The sequence below is a fragment of the Gadus macrocephalus genome, chromosome 18 (assembly GCF_031168955.1).
Source record: "Gadus macrocephalus chromosome 18, ASM3116895v1".
NCBI lineage: Eukaryota > Metazoa > Chordata > Actinopteri > Gadiformes > Gadidae > Gadus > Gadus macrocephalus.
The window spans coordinates 13,660,668-13,680,537 of record NC_082399.1 but is presented as its reverse complement, the minus strand read 5'-3'; the positions used below and the strand labels follow the sequence as shown (position 1 = coordinate 13,680,537).

The 19,870-nt window shown below is 44.3% G+C and overlaps 1 protein-coding gene across 2 annotated transcripts in view; it reads right to left on the bottom strand.

Annotated features, from left to right (window-relative positions):
- Positions 1 to 19,478, bottom strand: part of ccdc186 (coiled-coil domain-containing protein 186) — a 43,388-nt gene extending 23,910 nt beyond the window's left edge. For both annotated transcript variants that reach the window (XM_060036445.1, XM_060036446.1), the window contains exons 1-8: positions 19,320 to 19,478; positions 17,226 to 18,333; positions 12,952 to 13,078; positions 8,714 to 8,842; positions 7,285 to 7,497; positions 5,109 to 5,228; positions 3,108 to 3,212; positions 2,117 to 2,215 (exon numbers count right to left, since the gene is read on the bottom strand). In XM_060036445.1, coding sequence (XP_059892428.1) covers positions 2,117 to 2,215; positions 3,108 to 3,212; positions 5,109 to 5,228; positions 7,285 to 7,497; positions 8,714 to 8,842; positions 12,952 to 13,078; positions 17,226 to 18,313 — 1,881 coding nt within the window. In that variant the 5' untranslated portion in view covers positions 18,314 to 18,333; positions 19,320 to 19,478. The remainder of the gene's footprint in view (positions 1 to 2,116; positions 2,216 to 3,107; positions 3,213 to 5,108; positions 5,229 to 7,284; positions 7,498 to 8,713; positions 8,843 to 12,951; positions 13,079 to 17,225; positions 18,334 to 19,319) is intronic.
- Between the last annotated feature and the right edge of the window lie 392 nt (positions 19,479 to 19,870).

Sequence of the window (19,870 nt, the reverse complement as noted above, 5' to 3'; positions counted from 1 at the left end):
GAGAGGTATAGAGCTAGCGTGTTTGTGAGGCCCTGCTGTGAGTCCGATTATTATTGGTTGTACCTTGGTGAGGCTGGGAAAAGAACACTTGAAATATAAAATAAACATTTAACAGGAGTAATCAGGGCTAAATCCATTAACCAGCACCCCTATTAGGACAAGCCTTGGATAACAGACCACTTCACACTGGCAGAGTTAACACCTTCATCCTTCCTGTGATGATGAGGGTGCACATCTCTGTACATAATAGGCCTGTTTGTTTACTTTAATAACTAGATGCAATTTTGATTGTTTGCAAAATGTGAGCAATATAAATATAAAATCAGAGGGTAGTGGAGTAGCAAGTTGGATTCCCTAGGCAGTGGCACTACACTGGAACTGGGAACACTGGAACCGGGTTCGATCCCAAATGCCCACAGAGCAAGCCACTGCTCCTGAATGGTGTCCCTCTTCAATGGAAGTCACTTCGGATAAAAGTGGCCGTGTGTGATCATTGCTTTGATTGGCCTAGCCATGCACAACCTTCGTCTATCTCTTTCTTACGTGTATGAGTTTGTTTGAGTGTGTGTATATGTGTATACGTTTGTCTAAATAAGTGCTTAGAAAATTTGAATATCGTGCAAAAGTTCATTTATTTCAGTAATTCAACTTAAAGATAGAAAGTTAACTGGAAGGGCAAAGTGTGGAAGGAAAGGTGCACAAGCAGCAGGGATGACCACAGCCTGGAGAGGATTGTGCGCAAAAGGCCTTTCAAAAGTGTTGGAGAGCTTCACAATGACTGGACTGAGGCTGGGGTGAGTGCATCAAGAGACAAATCTGTGAAATGGGCTTTAAATGTCGTATTCCTCTTGTCAAGCCACTCCTGAACAAAAAAACAACGTCAGAAGCATCTTACCTGGGCTAAAGAAAAAAATAACTGGTCTATTGCTCAACGGTCAAAAGTCCTCTTTTCGGATGAGAGCAAATTCTGCATCGCATTTGGAAACCAAGGTCCCAGAGTCTGGAGAAAGATTGGAGAGGCAAGATGCTTAAAGTCCAGTGGGAAGTTTCCACAGTCTGTGTTGGTTTGGAGCCATGTCATCTGCTGATGTTTGTCCACTGTGCTTTATTAAGACCAGAGTCAACGCAGCCGTCTACCAGGACATTTTAGAGCACTTCATGCTTTCTTCAGCGGACCATCTTTATGGGGATGCTGACTTCATTTTCCAGAAGGACTTGGCACCTGCCCACACTGCCAAAACTACAAAAACCTGGTTCAATGACCATGGGATTACTGTCCTTGATTGGCCAGCAAACTCGCCTGACCTGAACCAAGAGAAAGATGAAAGGACATGAGACCGAACAATGCCAAAGAGCTGAAGGCCGCTATTGAAGCATCCTGGTCATCCATAACACCTCAGAAGTGCCACAGGCTGATAGCATCCATGCCACGCCGCATTAAGGCAGTAATTCATGCAAAAGGGGCCCAAACCAAGAGTACGTATGCATGATTATACTTTTCATAGGGCCAACATTTCTTTATTTAAAATCCTTTTTCTATTGATTTTTCATGTAATATTCTAATTTTCTGAGATTTTGAATTTTGGGTTTTCATAAGATGTAAGCCATAATCTTCAAAATTATAACAAATAAAGGCTTGGAATATCTCACTTTGCATGTAATGAGTCTAAATAATGTATTAGTATGACCTTTTAAGTTGAATTACTGAAATAAATGCACGATATTCTAATTTTCTGACTATGTACGTGCATTATGGCACTCTGAATGCCGCTGGGAGGAGGGATCCAACAGGTGCACTTAACTTGTATGCAAGTCTATGAATGCACATGCATGCATGCATGCATGTATTCATGTATTTCACTCTGTATGTTTTCAATCGGTCATTGAGTGTTTTTGTGTTTGTGTCGTGCAACATAGAAAAAATAAGGTATTCCATTTGATCAAATTGCCGTGGAAATGTTTCAAAATGCCTGGTATTACACAGAGGGGATGAAGGGAATTCCTACCCTGGTGCTTATGCCAGTATGTATGCGGGGTGGGCTTGAATGTATGTATATCATGCATGTGTGTGTGTGTGCATGTGTATTACACATGTCTGCGTGTTCATGTGAGCTACCTCCTGCTGGTCGGTGTGCTCCTGCTTGCGTTTCTCCAGCTCTCCCTTCGTCTCCTTCAGCTTTGCATCCAGCTCGTTGGATTTAATCTCCTCAGACTCCTGCAAACACCAGAGTCAGAACAAAACTTTACACACACACCATACAACTATGTACGTACGCAGTTATGTATATATGCATGTATGTCATCATCCAGTCAAAACCTCTTCCCTATACACACACATATACTTCCCTGGGGGACAAATTCAAAACAATATTCAAAACGTTCAAACTGTGGATCATTACATTGAAGTATATGTATATTTAAAGTATAGTATCAGACTAAAACTTATTTTTCTTTTGTCTCCAACGTTCAAAGCTCATAAGTTTGTCCTTTTATTGGCATATCTTCTCACCGTTATTAATTGAGAATATGAAACTGGTTTCACCACAGGTCGATATCTTCAGTTCAGGACGATAAAATTCTATTCAAAGATAATATTGAATTTTTGCCTAGCCCTAGCTTGAACCCCTCATAAAAGTCTAGAGATATGAAGAGAGTGAGAGACATCAGATCATTTGTTCTCAATGAAGGTATTTTTCTAAAATGAATTAAAACAACTAAACAATTGACAGCGTACACTGGCTTCAGGCAACCAAGCTGAATAAATGATTTCCAAACCTCTCCATGTGGTCATAAATTAACAGTAGAAGGCCCTCAATAGAACAGGAATTAATTAAGAGATGAGAAATTAAGCAACAAGAACATTTGTGCGCACACACACACAAAAACAACCCGAAGCAAAGCATGTTTCTTTCATGGCACCCTAGTGAGACGTGGGTACTTGTCACTGAATTATTACACGCACACAGTACATTTATAAAGTACTATGATCACACACACACACACACACACACACACACACACACACACACACACACACACACACACACACACACACACACACACACACACACACACACACACACACACACACACACACACACACACACCTGGTATGTTCGGATGATGTCTTGACAGTTCTTGCGTATCTGTTCCGTCTCTTCTTTGGCCTGGACGAGTTTGGCTGTCGTCTCCTTCAGTTTATCCTTAGTCTCCTACACATAAGCACACACACACAATCACAACATGTTAAGTGAAATAGATACATGAACGTGCAAGCCATAACCACATAAACATTAATGAAAACATGCACAAGCATGTTTATCCATTCAAGAATGAATCATGTGACATTATTTTCCCGTAGGTGACCATGTTCAGGCTGTATTAGAGAAGGCTCCTATGAAATGGGAGAACGCGTGCTTAAAACGTGTTTTTTTTTAATGGAAAAGCTTCCAACTTCATAAGGAAGAAGAGGCCATTAATCAATTAACAGAACTTTATTCATATCAAGCTTTTTGTCCAAACACACCAATACAAAAGTGCTTTACAAGAGCTTGACACAATAACAATAAATTTGTTTAAAATTATAGGACATACACATATGTATCTCAATCGCTATTCATGCACTATGTACATTTTCCAATAAGCAATATTTAGTGAGTTATTATGTAACAGTTACTGTCGTCTGAGCAGTTGGGCGTGAAAGTAGACCAGAATAAAACGATTCATAGATAAAAAAGTGCCTGGATGGATTGAATCGTTGGATGGCTGCTTTGTATTCTTGAGGAATGTTCTAGTTCAGATATTTTTAGCTATAGTAGAAAAAGTCAAACAGTGCATGTTTAAAGTAATTTGACATATTTGTGTATTTCTTTCTTTTCTTCAAGGCAAAAAGACAGATTTCATCAATAATACATTATGTTGCCGTAAATTTCATTGGATTTTCACTCAAGGGTTATTGCTGAACTGGCTTTGGTCTTCTGCAATGCCTGAACGAGACATCATCATACATTAATGGGACAGATTCCCTCCAAGAGATAAGACTCAAGTTGGGTTTTCATGTAACTGATGAATCAGTCACCATGTGCAAAGCTGAGGGCTTTGCACACACAACTTCTTTGTCCTGTGACCTCATTATTAGATCTGAGGTTTTTATATATATATATATATATATATATATATATATATTTTTTTTTTAAGATTCACTTTTGCATATTTATGCTTTATTCATGACAGATTCACTGAGAGTTAGACAGGAAGGTATGGGAGAGCGAGAAGGGAGGACATGCAGTAAATGACCAGGGCCGGGAATCGAACCCGGGTTGCTGCCGTAAGGACGGAGCCCTGATGGTACGCGCTCTACTCTGCCCCCCTCCCAACATTTCTTGATTTCCCCCGGCTACTTCCACCTTTCCGCCGCACAAACATCAAGTGTTTAGGAAGTAGCTTGCTCATGGCTACCCATCATAATCCTCCTGTTATACACAGGACCATTTATGACACCTTTCAAAAAGGATGTTTTAAAATATATAAAATAAAAATACACATGTTGTTTAAGTCAACCCTCTCCCCTATGAAGTTAATGCTCATGTCATATGTTTATTTTTGCGTGTGATGTTGTTCCCCAAGCACATAGTCATGCCGAATGCAGTCCTCAAAACCATCAGCGATCTTCTGGCTATGATATCGTTCTGTATTTCATGCAATATCTCAGGCAATATCCGCATAGCAGATAACAGATATACCGGCCAAGTCTTGCAATGCGTCATTGTTTACAGTGAGATTAGAAAGAGATAAGTATTGACTCTAGCCTCCTCCGATAAAATCCGGTGTCTCGGCCAGTTTTCTCCCTCCTCTGTTAGGGTCGCATGAGATGCAGACGAGCTCAGGTGGTTTTCTGTTTTATAAAAAAGTATCGATATTTGATTGTGAATTCTCGCATTGATTCATTGGGATTTTGATATCTCGGGTTCTTGCTGTTAGGGTTAATCTAACAAATGTGTGACGCACCAGATTCCCATTTGGGGTTTTCAAGATTAATTTCAGGTGTTAATAAAGGAGTCCCGAGCCGTGACAGCCCAATGGGGTGGTGAGGGGGAAGTGGACCCTACCTTGTGGGCGTCGCTCTCGCTCTTCAGTTTGTTCTGAGCCCACTTGGCTTTGATGAGCTGGGAGTTGATCTCCTCCTTCAGCTTGTCCAGCTCTCGAGTCGTCCGGCTCACCTCGCCCTCCTGGCCGCGTGCAGAAGACACGGGGAGACAAGGGGAGTGAGAAACGAGCAGAACCTCCCAGCCATTTTATTGGCAAATCCCATGACATCTCAGAAGAAAATTGCAATGCATTGCTATGTTTGGCTGCTTTTCTCATAACTCGTAATGGTCAACCCTCCCTCTTCCGTTTTGCAGATCAAATTATTTTATTATTATTATTATTATTATTAATAAATATAATTATATATATACAACATTTCAAATACTTTTTACTGGCAATTCTTGAAGTATCTGCGTCATTTGAATGTGGATCAAATGAGGGTGTTTCCTCTTGCCTTTAGAGTCCCCCATCTACTGGTTCAGCAGCATCAGGCTGAACAATACTAATAACTGGGCCACCTTGTGGAAGTGAGCCATAAGATCATGGGTGCCAGCCTCCATGATCCCTCTCATCTTATACAGGGATAAGGCTCAGGCTGTCGTCTCACACTCCCAGCCCCCTGCATCTGCCCCAGTTACCCCACCAGGATGTGTGGCTCTAACAGATACAGGTCGACTGCTTTCCCTACAGCTGTGGGCTTGTTGAACAATCGTACCTAAGGTGTTTTTGTTCAAGCGAGGTCCCCCCCCTTCACTGTAAAGCGTCTTTGAGTGTCTAGAAAAGCGCTATATAAATTCAATCCATTACTCACTTACTAATACTTGTGCATTGATATTAGGTTTACTAAGAATTCAGTCCCAGTGTTTGTCTTGGGCCCTACTTGTTGTCATTGTCTGTGTTCCATTTCAGACAATGATTATGTTTGTGTTTTATTGTTTTTTATGGTATTTTTCTACTATGAATAGTGATGTAAAACAAATTCCTCCTCAGGGACATTTCAAGATTTACTATACTAGTCGTGTCCCATGACATCATGGTAGCGATACAGCTCTCATTTCTTGGTGTCTCTCTTTCTCCTTTAAGGCTGCAACAAGGTTAGGGTTTTTCCCCATTCTACAAAGGGGTCCGTTTTGGTCTGGTGTCAGGTTTACATACAATACCAACAATGAACTGTATTGTTTGAAGGGTGTGCGGTAGTGACTGGCAGGGGTGTTACTGTTCAGGTGTGTCGCGGTTCAGTTTGTTTCACGATTTCTGCTCACGGTTTTGATGGTATATATTTATGAAAAACTGTGGCATTCAATCCTCTCTTCCCTGTCTGTTCCCTACATGAATGTCTTAAGAGCATATTTTGTCAGAAATTATTTCAAAAAGTCATTCTCTTCCTCACTTGGTTTCTACATACATAAACATATATCAACACAAATCTGGCGTTGTTTTTTACGGTATTGTGTTTTTCGTCCTGAACCATTCAAGTGCACGCACTGATTGTGCTTGTCATCCAGTAAGGTACATTGTATTACCGTACGGGTCAATTTGGAGCATTAGCATCATGAAGTGATCAACTGTTATCTGCGGTATCACATTATTATCATAAATGCACGATTTACCATTACCCTAGCATCATGGAGCTGCTGTAGCATTATGTTTTTATTATGAATTGTCTGTCATCTTTACCCTATCATCAGGGAGCTGCTGTAGCATTATGTTTGCATCATGAATTGTCTGTTATCTTTACCCTATCATCAGGGAGCTGCTGTAGCATTATGTTTGCATCATGAATTGTCTGTTATCTTTACCCTATCATCAGGGAGCTGCTGTAGCATTATGTTTTTATCATGAATTGTCTGTCATCTTAACCTATCATCAGGGAGCTGCTGTAGCATTACATTGTTATCATATATTTACTGTGCACCTTTACCCTAGCATCAGGGCTTTCTAGGATGCTAAGGTAATGCTAGGTGACTGTCTAGCATTACCTTTGCATCCTAGGTGACTGTTTAGCATTACTTTAGCATCCGAGGTGACAGTTTAGCATTACCTTAGCATCCTAGGTGACTGTTTAGCATTACCTTAGCATCCTAGGTGACTGTTTAGCATAACCATAGCATCCTAGGTGACTGTTTAGCATTACCGTAGCACCCTAGCTGACCGTGTAGCATTACCGTAGCACCCTAGCTGACCGTGTAGCATTACCTTAGCATCGTGGAGCTGCTGCAGCCGGCCTTTCTCCTGGGCCAGCTGGTTCCCCCTCAGGGCCTGGCGGTCCACCTCCTTGGTGGCCTCCCTCAGCCTCTTCTCCAGCGACTCCTTGTCCCTGCGCAGGTCCAGCGCCTCCTTCTCCCCTCTCACGTACTTCATCACCATGGTCTCCTTCTCCTGGCGGGCCTCGTCACACTTCTTGTTCAGCTGACCAGAAGAAAAACGCTTTTACCGGTTGTCCGTTATGAACTGAACACGACAATGGATGGAAAACATATTCCCTAACCTTTATTGTAGTCGTTTCTCACCAACGATCATTATTGATTAAATAGAGTTCCTTATTTTGTACTAGACAACTAGACAAATAATCGGATCCAATAGCGAAATAATAGTCACTAAACAATATTACAAACATTTAGACTGATCCCTTCTCTTTCACAGATAAATCTACAAAGGGGCGAGGGTCTGACCAAAATACAAAATCCTGCATTTTCCAAAATATCCATAATCTCCAATCTATGGAGGAGAAATGCGGCAGGAGAAGGCAGGAGGCAGGGATCAGGGGAAGAGCATATTTCCAGAGAAGGATGGCTTGCGCACAATTTCCCACTTTGCTCAGCGGACGGTGAAATTGAACTCTGTTGGGTGTGACGGAGCTGTCAGGGAGGGCTGCTTCCAGCACGGTTACATCCAGGTTATGAATGGAGAACTTGTACTCATGGCCCCCCTGGTCGCTGAACAATGTTGCTAGCACTGTTGGGCTAAGCTAGCTTGGTGAGCTTAGCAAGCGGTAAGCCTTGCTGTTCTTCCTTGTAGAGATGGAACCAGTACTGGCTAAAGGGGCCAGATCAGTTCTGAAGAGGCATACATTTGAGTGGGGGATAGGATAAAGGCATGGGGGATTGAATCCCCACTGAAAGGTTCTGGGCTCAAACACACTGTAGGCTGTATTTATTTAATGTGGCAGTGTTTCCCAACCTTGGGGTCAGGATCCCACTTCAGCGGATACGAAGTAGGGGTTGCCAGAGATTACCGATTTATCGATAGATAGATAGATCGATAGAACGAAATGCAATTTGATATAATCCTCAAAAAACATAGAATTAAGTATCATGATTTTACACATGAGTAAACTAATACTTTTCTCTTAGTGTGTCAGATGTTTATAGATCGATGTGTGGGGGAAGCATTCACCAAAAATGTTCAAAACAAAAATAAATTTTGTTTGAACCCTGGTTCACTTTGTGGGCTGGCTGACCGGGTCACAGTGTGCTCTACGGGGGCATAAAGAGAACAGAGAAGCTGGCCTGGAGCACAAGGCTGGGAACCACTGTACTGCAACGGCACTGAGCCCCGACCCTCTGAAGCCTGGCGTGGGGTGTCCCTGTAGACCCAGTGTGAACCGACCGCCGGGCTCCTGTACCTGCTCCAGGCGCTGGGCCATGTCCCGCTGCAGCTGGTGCACCGAGGCCTTGGTGCTCTGGTCCTGGTGCACCATCTTGTCCCGCGACTCCCTCAGCTCCTTCAGCAGCTCGCCCACCCGGTCCTCCAGCTGAAGAGACAATGGTGGACACATGATGGACAGGGCACCGATGTAGGGGTCGGCAGTATAGCTCGGGTTGGCCGGTGACCGGAAGGTTGCTAGTTCGATCCCCGGCTTCTCCTAGCCGAGTGTCGAGGTGTCCCTGACCAAGGCACCTCACCCTGACTGCTCCCGACGAGCAGGCTGTTGCATGGTTGACTCTGCCGTCGCTTTTTGAACGTGTGCATGATGTAAAGTGCTTTGAGTATAAGCGCTATATAGTCCATCAGAAAACAAATGCCAATAGCATCTTACACGGCTAAATCTTAAAGTGATGGTCAAAGGACATCTGAAATGTATTTCTTATTATGTTATTAAGGGGAATCAAGGGGTGCATTTAGCATCAGAAAATGATGCTCCATGAAATCTAATGCAATCTCACATCATTTCAAATCGATTTGATGTCTAGAGTACTTCCCCCATGGCTACCTGGCCTCGCAGGTGACAAATTAACGTTCACTCCCTTGGCAATGCCAGTGACCAATTAATGTAATTAATTATTAAACAATATGGAGTCTTTACCAGACTGAGTTTATAAGTGGAATTTGATGTATTAATAAGCTTCGATGTTTTGCTGACAAGGTATTCGGTAGGCAGGGCTGATAGGAAGTGGAATTATCTGTGCCTGAAATTATCAAATACATTAAAAGACACCATAGAGAATTGCCTTTCTTGACAACAATAAAAGGAGTGGAACTCGCACACCATGTAGCCGATGCAACAATAGGTTTTTAATTGCATAAAAGTGTAAAGTGCTACCCAAAGTGCGTGCAAAATGTTTTCAGTCCCATTCAGACCATCCTCAGTGCAAACATACAAAAGGTCAGGAAGGTTGACGTCGTGTCGACTAGGCATTTTAAAAGGCACGCCCAGTGGGTATTTTCAAAACGGAAAATAGGTGGGCGGCGCCCACCTATTTTCACTTTTCTTGACAACATACATGGCCGAGTTCCAGCCTAAATTCAGGCACCACGCCTGAACTCTATCAGGCCTGGGTAGGTGTGTAGTCTGTACATGATTCTGTGATAGGGTATGATTATTTTTGGACTTTTAGAGCCTTTTGTCCAGCAATCAATGTAATCCGACAATGTGGGTCTTTGTTGCGGTGAGTCATGGAACAGCAGCGACATTTGTGATATTAATATTATAGTTTGCGTTTGCTTGTTAATCAAATTCAAACCTACGCTTTTGTTTGGTACTCTTGTCTAGGAGTGAGCTGCACTATAATTCTAGTATATTTCAATATTATAAATTCAAGTTGTTATTAAAATCCTCAAACACATATTTTGTAGGACCAATAAACAATTATCAAAGGGCCCGCACTGCCCACTGAGTATGGAACAAACTATGTGGGCTCGGTCTAAAAATACAATTCATCTGGTCATTCAGGTTAATCCACACCTCGATTTACCGCTAGCAACGGCTAGTACGTCAAAAACATTTGAAGGCTTTTGTTAAAACTGACACGACTGGAAACAGAAGGTTGACATTTCTTTCAAGCCTGAATCACAAGGAATGTTTTACATAAAAGCCGCCGGAAAATTAATCCTTTGACTAATCGAAGGCTAAACGCCTCTGGCAGTAGACCTTGTTTACATGTCGTGGTGGGGAACTATTAACTATTGATCCATCAACCAGACACTGCCATCTAAAGTGTATTACATTAAATTAGAGTCTTTCAGTCATTAAGGAGTAGGGTATGGGGGGGGGCATCTTGCACCAAAATGCCTACATGCTAAGCTGTGGACATTGAAATCTGAACCCGGGACCTTTGGCTGGGAGTCGAATAACCTAAACGGTTAGTTTAACCTGACCCTTCGGACAAACGGCCTGAATAATCACGAGGGAGTGGGACACAACGCTATCAAGGGCTCACTCCAAGAAGACAGCAAGACTGTGACCATTGATTTATCCAGAACACAAAACGACAAAGGAAGCCCTCTTGCACAACCGATCACGGCATGTCTTGAAAACAACACATAATCAAACTGACAGCCCCCTTATCTCACACACACACACACACACACACACACACACACACACACACACACACACACACACACACACACACACACACACACACACACACACACACACACACACACACACACACACACACACACACACACACACAGCGTTTGAGCATGGCAGCCCTTCGATCTGAAACGCCCGAGCGAAGGGTTTCAGGAAATTCAGAAAGAAAAACATCAAAAACAAACAGGTAGGGCAGGGACTGCCGTACATGATCGCCGCCTGTCTGCGATCCAGGCAGTGGTGGTGGCGGTTCGGCTTACTTCAATCCCACGGTAACCTGAATATTTGACCCAGCCTTCACAACCAGCGGAACGGGTATGGGGGGGGGGGGGGGAAACCACACCTCAACTTAATTAGGAAAAGCAATTTCCTTCCGTCCAGGGCTGCAATGTGGCATTTAACATTTACCCTCCTGCCTATTACAGTGAGGAGCCACGGACAAATTCAGCCATGGTGTATATTTTCCTCTCCTCTTGATTAAAAAACACGGCTATTTATATGATAACGGCATCCTTTTCCCAATCATAAACAAGGGAGGCACTAATATACTCCAGTAAACCAGGACTCATCTATCAAACCATAAACAATCGAACAACAAAAATACAAAAATGTTCGGGACGGAAACCGGATCGGAAAGTTGATGAAAGAGGCGCGCTCTCGTATCGGCTTGCCTCCTCACGCCCTGGGACGTCGTGGAGGTCAACAGCAGGAGGAAGGTCAAGACCATTCTAAGACAGGACATCCACCCCTTAACCTGACCAGTTGCCGTCTGAAAATGCCTCGTTTTAGGAAAAAGTATTTTGTGCCTTTGGCTGTTGAAATTTCCAACATGCTAATTATATGCTTTTTTTATTAAGCTTCTTACTGGTTTAACAGCAAATGTTTTGTCGTAATGTTTATACCTCATCTCTATCACTCGCTCTTAGAATGGGAGGTATAGCACATGTTTTGTGATTGTGTGCATGGGGGGACCCTCCCACTTTCCACCTTGGGGATAAGGATATGTCTGTCTCACGTTTCGGAATTTCCCAAATGGTTAGAACACTGACTGTTGTTTGGAAGGGCTAGAGCTAAACCAGTGAAATGCAGGTGAAAAAGTGTTTGGAGCTCTGGTGTTGGAGTAACAAACACAGAACACTGATTTATACTGACCTTGATATATGCAAATTGATGGAAATTATTGTGAGTAGAGATTTGGACCAGTAATTCAATTAGAATCTCGTGGCATTTCTTGCATCCCTAACACATACGAATCATTGGGCCTAGTCAAGAATATTTAAAGCCATTGAGAGTGAGGGTGAAGAACTATATATAACCCAAATTCAAATGAATGAATGTATAACCCAAACCTATTTAATTGATATATACTCATAATCCACACATAACCAACGTTTGATAAATATATAATCATCTTAAAATAATCCATACAAAAAACACATTTATCAAGATGAAATACCAAAAAAATTACCCCTAGTATTGAGAACCAAATAGGGAAGATTAACTGTTAAAAAAAACGGTTGATATCCACGATAAGCCATGTGTCACACAGAAGAAAAGCCATGGTAACGATTAGGTATAGAAGCCATGGTACCGATTAGGTATAGAAGCCATGGTACCGATTAGGTATAGAAGCCATGGTAACGATTAGGTATAGAAGCCATGGTAACGATTAGGTATAGAAGCCATGGTAACGATTAGGTATAGAAGCCATGGTAACGATTAGGTATAGAAGCCATGGTAACGATTAGGTATAAAAGCCATGGTAACGATTAGGTATAGAAGCCATGGTAACGATTAGGTATAAAAGCCATGGTAACGATTAGGTATAAAAGCCATGGTAACGATTAGGTATAGAAGCCATGGTAACGATTAGGTATAGAAGCCATGGTAACGATTAGGTATAGAAGCCATGGTAACGATTAGGTATAGATGCCATGGTAACGATTAGGTACGGACGCTATAGCACGGTGCTGCAGTGGCCGGCCAGTTGTGTGTGTGTGTGTGTGTGTGGGGGGGGGGGGGGGGGTGGTTTCCATGACGCTGACCTTGCTGATGGTGGCCACATGGAGCCTCTCCATCTCGCCTCTCTTCTTCAGCTCCCCCCGCATGGTGTCCTTCTCCGAGCAGATACCCAGGATCAGATCCTGGTGCTTCTTGTTCTCATCCTGCAGCCTAGACAGAGGAACACAAACGCACACACACAATTTAAGATGAATACTACTTCTTATGGATACATGCATATCACACTGCACAGGAACTCAGACACATCAACCATGTCATGCTTAAGTACTTAATTCAGGTTAATCAATTAAGGACACCAGGGGAATGCATAGCGCCTATCTAGAATGCAATTGTCACTTAAAAAAAATAAAGAAATGGAGGACCCCTATATTACCACCAGCTGCAGGGTTCATTAGCCATTACAAGACACATAAAATACAGTGGGAGTGTCCGGATAGAGGGATTGGATGTTCAACTGACCGACGGACCAACGGATCCGAATCACAGCTGTTGGTAAAATAGGGGTTCATTAAACGAGTGAACACGGCAGTAAGGCTGGGACTGAAGCCTGGTCCTGCTGCGGCTGATTGAGCCTCACCAGTGCCTCACCCGGATGGCCACACCGCCATGGCTGGGGAAACGATCTTACTGTAATCAGCTCAGTGGAGGATTCAACAACGTACAGCAGAGCAGCAGAAGACCCTATGAGCTCGACACATTAGATGAACACAAAGCCACAACAAGTGGAACAGTTTCTCTCCATCGAGTGACGTGCATTTCGTTCTGGCAGCGTATCTGGACAAAAGACGCCGGTGGCGTGCATTTCAATCATCTGCAATGCAGCGGGGAATGCAAAGCCGGTTTGAAGCTGCATGATGGACTAAGGTTATGGACGCGTCTCTTCGTCTCACACACTCTGCCAAGGCGTCATGTGTGACGTATCCAGCAGTTACATGGCTACTTTTGGGGGGCTCTGGTGATGATGTGTGTGCACTCAACGTGATTAGATGAAACATTAACCAAAGGGCTGGAGGACCTCTGAAGCGCTCTCCCTTGCTGACAGAGAGCGGCAGATGGACCAGAACCAACAGATTAGCTTATAGGTTCACCCCCCCTGGCCTCCATCACCAGTTGTTCTCGAACCGCTACTGGCTGCTGCACGTCATTGATGATTCATGTGTGACAGCTGGGTGTGGCCTAGAGGTAGTGCGGGTTGGCTGGTAACCGGAAGGTTGCTAGTTCTATCCCCGGCTCCTCGGGTGTTGAGGTGTCCCTGAGCAAGACACCCAACCCTAATTGTTCCTGACGAGCTGGCTTGTCGCTTTGCGTGGCTTACACCTCTTGTAAAGCTCTTTGAGTGGCCACTGGTTAGAAAAGCGCTATATAAATGCAGTCCATTTACCATTAGAGAAAATCAGCCATGATGGCAATTCATAATTTTTCAATGTGCACTTTTATATATTTATTTTGAGAATATTGGAACGTTCCGGTCTTTGAAATGTGAAGGAAAAACCTCACAGCGGGCCATTTTAAGATAAGCTTTTATTTATTTTTTCGAACTAGGTTTGTTGAATACAAAGTTAACATTTAAAGTAAATGTTTCTCCATTTCGTAAAGGTTACTATGAAATCCCTTTTTTGAAGTTATGGTCTACAAACATCGCCAAGCACATATTTTGTTTATCTTGACCGCTGTCCACATCACACTGAGCCCGGCTCCGTATGCAGAATATTCCATTATATAAACTGTGTGCAAACACAGTACCCTGCTATAGGGTTGGATTTAGTGATTTGTTTCCGTCGTTCAGTTCGCATCATTCAGTTCGCCAAGAGGAGTCGTTCGCGAATCGTTCGTTCAGTCGAGCTTCCGGTAGCGGTGAATAGAATCATGTACGGTTCTCTGAGTCAGTCAGACTCAGCCCCTCGTTCGTTCGTTCGTTCAGTCGAGTTTCCGGTAGCGGTGAATTGAATCATGGAATGCACAGTTCTCAGACCCTCATTCTCATTCTCAAACATCAACATCACAACTTTAACCAAACACAGCGGGATGGGGGGGTGTAGTTGATTATTGGATGTTTAACATCAGCAAGATAATAGACTTGATTTAGCAATGATGGTGGGGGTCCCGGGTGTTTTAGGCTCTCATAAACAGAACCCTGTGCAGCCCAAGACTAAATCTTACGGCCAAGTTTAACACTGCCTTCAAAACTAAAACTGGTTAATTGTGAAAAATACAATAAACTGTAATTAGAAAACGCTGTTATATGCTATAGACCCTATATTATCTGTGGTATAAAGGCTGCGAAGAATTTCAAATGATAAATATGTACACTTTATGTTGAAAGTATACCGTCGCGATTCCCATTGAAACGAATGGCGCAGTGACTAGCCTTCACAACGAGAGCTCGTAGGATGTGAAAAATGTGGTATAAAGGCTGGGACGAATTTCGAATTATAAATATGTGCAATGTATCCTTTAAATATGTCCATGCAACAGATGGCCAATGTGAATAATAGATAGCTCTCTCACTAAGCCCATTTGTTTGTTCCCTAAGAAACCGGTTGATTTCTGTCTCTCATTGGCTAAAATTCAACGAGAGCGTCCTAGACTCAGTCCTAGAACAGCATACGATTGGCTGGCTCTCGTGAGTCGTGACGTCTCTCAGTCGGTCCCTCCTCACCACTCACACGTGAGTGAACGAACTGTAAGCAAGTCAGCGACTAGTGGGTCTGGGAGGAGTCGAGTCTGAGAACGAACGAGACGAACGAGACGAACGAGAGAGAGGAACCAGTTCGGTTCGTTCGTCTTAAAGATTTGTTCATTCGAACTGATTTGTTCGTGACCGAGCCTACTCTACCCTGCTATACCGTGTGCATCACACCATACATATGCACCACACTAGGGCTGGGCGATATACCGGTAGTCAAATTTATACCGGTATATTTTTGAAAGCGATATGTAGTTGAGACAATATCGCCGTATTGGTATATTACATATTATTTTGATGTTGCCTTGCGAGCGCTATTTTATAAGGCTGACCGCTGCTCTCTGAGCCTACAATCCATGTTCAGCTGCTCAATCCCGCCCCTTACATGTACGTAGTGTTCTCCCACCCACGTTACGCATCACAACAAACTTTGAACAAAAACACGGTGGTAGAGAGTACGGAACCCGTAAAGGGACATGTGGTAAAAAAACATTTTTTAGCATTTCTTCTGAGAACGAGAAAGTATCTGGTGCTCATGATAAAGTATCTTGTGTGCACGAGATACGTGTGTGTGTGTGTGTGTGCACGAGATACGTGTGTGTGTGTGTGTGTGTGTGTGTGTGTGTGTGTGTGTGTGTGTGTGTGTCGTCAGCGAGTGAGTGGACGAGCGAGGAGAGCGAGCGGTAGTGTGCGTGTCAGTTTAGTGAAGTAATGAACGGGTCTGGTTGTGTGTAAGAATAAAGTACCCAGCCTGTCAAGAATCGGTGGCCGCTTCATTCCGACCATATTCCGAACTATAAGCAGACCCACTGCCGGCAAAGTGAAGGGTGTTGCCCCTGAGAGCATGGGCCCTGGAGGGAACGTCTCCCTGTCAATGCCGGGGAACGCTCTGTTCACTTGCATGGGCCCTTCACAACTTCCGGCGGTGAATTTATATTTGATAATTCACTGTTGCTAAGCATAATTGACCGCTGTCAAGAAAAACAAAGGATTTTTGGTCTCTAATGACGTCTTTGGTATCACTCCGCAAGTAGTCCGGTAACTTGTCAGCCCCAGCGTCTTCGGTTTCCAAGCGACTTCAACGTCTTTGGCGGACTATTTCTCTGCTGATTACATTATTATTACTATTACTATTATTATTACTATTACACTACGAATGCTGCTTACAAATAAATTGTAAAGAGACACACGCTCAGTCAAGTAGTCTTGTAATAAGCGGGATAATGTATAGAATGTTGCCGATCATTATCGCAAGACACCTCCGCTGCGCATCAGTGTCCTGTTCGCCCTGTCGGGGCTTATTTTCCCGATAATGACTGGCATTCTATACATTATCCCTTACATATCTGTTGTTAAAGCACAGCTGTGCTTTTAAACCTAAATAAATGGTTGATGGTGAATACTCATGGCGTGTAGTTAAAACTACAAACTTTACCCGTTTTATTCAAAATATCTTTAGAATATATTGTATATCGCCATTCAAACAAAAAATATCGAGATAGGAGTTTTGGTCCATATGGCCCAGCCATACACCACACCATTATCCAGCATCACTGCAGATGGAACAGAAAGCCATTTCGTAGGCGGACGGGGTTCAGCGTGCTGGCCTACCTCTTGATGGCGTGCTCCTGCTGCGTGTACTTGTGCTGCACACACTTCTCAAAGGCCGCCATGCACTCCTCCTCCTCCCTCTGCTGCTCCTTGGGAGCCCCGTTCACCGGCCGGTTCCCCTTTCCTCCGGGGCCCCCCCCGCCGCCGGTGGTGGTCCCGGGCAGGCGGCAGGCCAGGATCTCCGACTCCAGCTCGTCCAGCAGGGACTCCTGCGACACCGAGCGCTGGATCTCCGCGAGGAGCTTGCGGCTGCAGTCCGTGTCGTAGGGGCTGGACAGGGCGTGGGAGCGGACGGCGGCCGGATCGGGGGAGTCGGTTTGCGGGCTGGGGGCGACGGAGGAGCCCGCCGGGACGGAGGGCGGGGTGGCGGGGCCGTTCGGGACACCGCCGTTCGGGACGCCGCCGTTGGCCGCGAGGGTCGGCGGCGGCGACGGTTCCGGGGGACGCTGGGCGGGGGAGGGGAGCGCCCCGGTCTCGCTCGTTGTGGCTCCGAAGGCCGGGGAGGACCCCGTTAAACCTTCAGGACTCGGGTTCGAGGGGGCCGCGTCCCCCTCCTGAGAAGCCTCAGCAGCAGGAGGAATAGGAGGAGGAGTGTCTCTCACCTCCTCCAAAGTCAATAGGTCTTCCTCTGTGTTCCCCTCGAGAACTGAGGGGGAGCTTTCTTTCAGGTCACCTGAAGGGCCAGTTGTGGGGGGCAGTGGTTCCCCAGCCCGGTCTGGAAGAGAGCGGGTTGAAGGTTGATGGTCTCCACTGTTAGAACCGGCCCCGGGTCGCCCCTCCTGGTCCCCTGCTGGCGCCTGACCTAAGTGCTGGGTTGGAGGGGCAGGCTCGCTGGGTGTAGACTGAGCATCCTTTTGAACGTCCGGCTCGGCCTTGTTCTCGTTACAGGCGAGAGGCGTGTTGGTTCCCTCTGCCTCGTCCCCACTATCCAGACAGATCTCTTCCTCATCAGGATCCGAAGGTGTGGGGTCGCCGACACCGCCGTCTTTGTCATCACCATGGTTGTTATTGTTGATGTTGTGGAGCAGGTCGGCTGGGAGGGCTTCCTTTGGTACGTCCATGACGCCGTCAGCACCCGGCTCGTCCATGGTCCGGCTCACCTCCACGCCTGGCAGATGAAGAGACGGATGGATGGGAGCGTTACTAGTTGTCAAGTATAATACTATCAGCAAAAGACGTGTAACCCTTACCTAACAAACCCCTATAAGCGAGTTATTGTTAGAGAGCACTCAGTCGCTGTGGCCCCATTTTAAACTTTGATAGGTTAAGATTAGCTATTCTCAGGTCCAAAAGTAAACAATGACAAACCCAGCAACGATACAGCTAGAGCTGTAGCATACACCCCAAAAAATCGACAGACCACAACGTAGTTTTCTAGTAAATTATCTTCTTCTCAGATAACGATTACACAGGTGTGGCGAAGTCCACAATCCCTTTGAATCTAAGCTATTTCAGGAATTGTGGGTGTGTGTAAGTTTGTGTCTGCGTGTGCGTGTTGATATGTGGGGGGAGATAAACCGTAGATCGGTCAATAAAAAGACCCACAGTACCTGTGCTGTCATTACAATGACAATCAACACAACACCACGACCACACACGGCACTAACATCAGGGTACACATCAAGCCACCGGCTAAACTAACCCACAAAGTGCATGGTTGTTTCTTCACAGAGGCGTTTTGAAATGGTCAGTGCTGGGGGGACCCCATTACATGACGATTAGACAGCTGTCAGGAACGAAAGTTAAACGTAATGATTTACACTTCAAGCTTTTTAGGTGAGCTCGGTTAATCCAGCTGCACTGGCTTGACAGGACTAGCAACACTTGTTTGCTTTAGCTTGTCCTTTGACATGTAATCAACCACTGCTAAACATAACTTAGAAAGGCAGACTGATACACTACTAAGGACATGAATAGCAGCAATACGTTCAACACCATACACGTTTAAGCAAGTCGCTTAAGAAACAGTACAGGGCAACAGAGGATATGGCTAGCCGTAGCATTAGCTAGCTCTATTGGCTGCTATCGTTAGCAACAGTTTGGTGGATCATGTAGCATGCTAGCAGATATACCACGTTATTATTATTCACCTACCGAATGCGCCAGAGCCATTGTTGTTGGATGGGGATCTGAAATGAACTGAATATTGATCTCTCCGGCTAGTCGAGGAGGTGACACATCAACAGTAGATATCGCTACAGCAGGGAACTAGGGATGAGCTGCTCAACCAATCAGCGTCTAGGGAAAGTCTGACGTACGTGACGCCACAGACGCCTACAGGTAAATTTGCTCTTTTCACCAGCAGTCTTTTTACACTCTATGAATACTATCATTATTAAAATAAACTAAATAGGATCAAATATATTATTATAATAAATAAAATAGGATCAAATACATTTGATGTAAATGTTGAAATTCGAATATATTTGGAAAACTTTTGGGCTCTGGAATCTTCACACTGCAATTATGTCAGAAATTGTTCAAGTGACTTTCCAAAATACATATTTTTTGCATATATATATATATATATATATATATATATATATATGGTTAAAGGATTGCAGTTTATATCAAAGAAAAGGGTCAGGGAAAAATATATGGTATCATAAACCATATCACACAAACATGCCCATTAGACCGAGGAA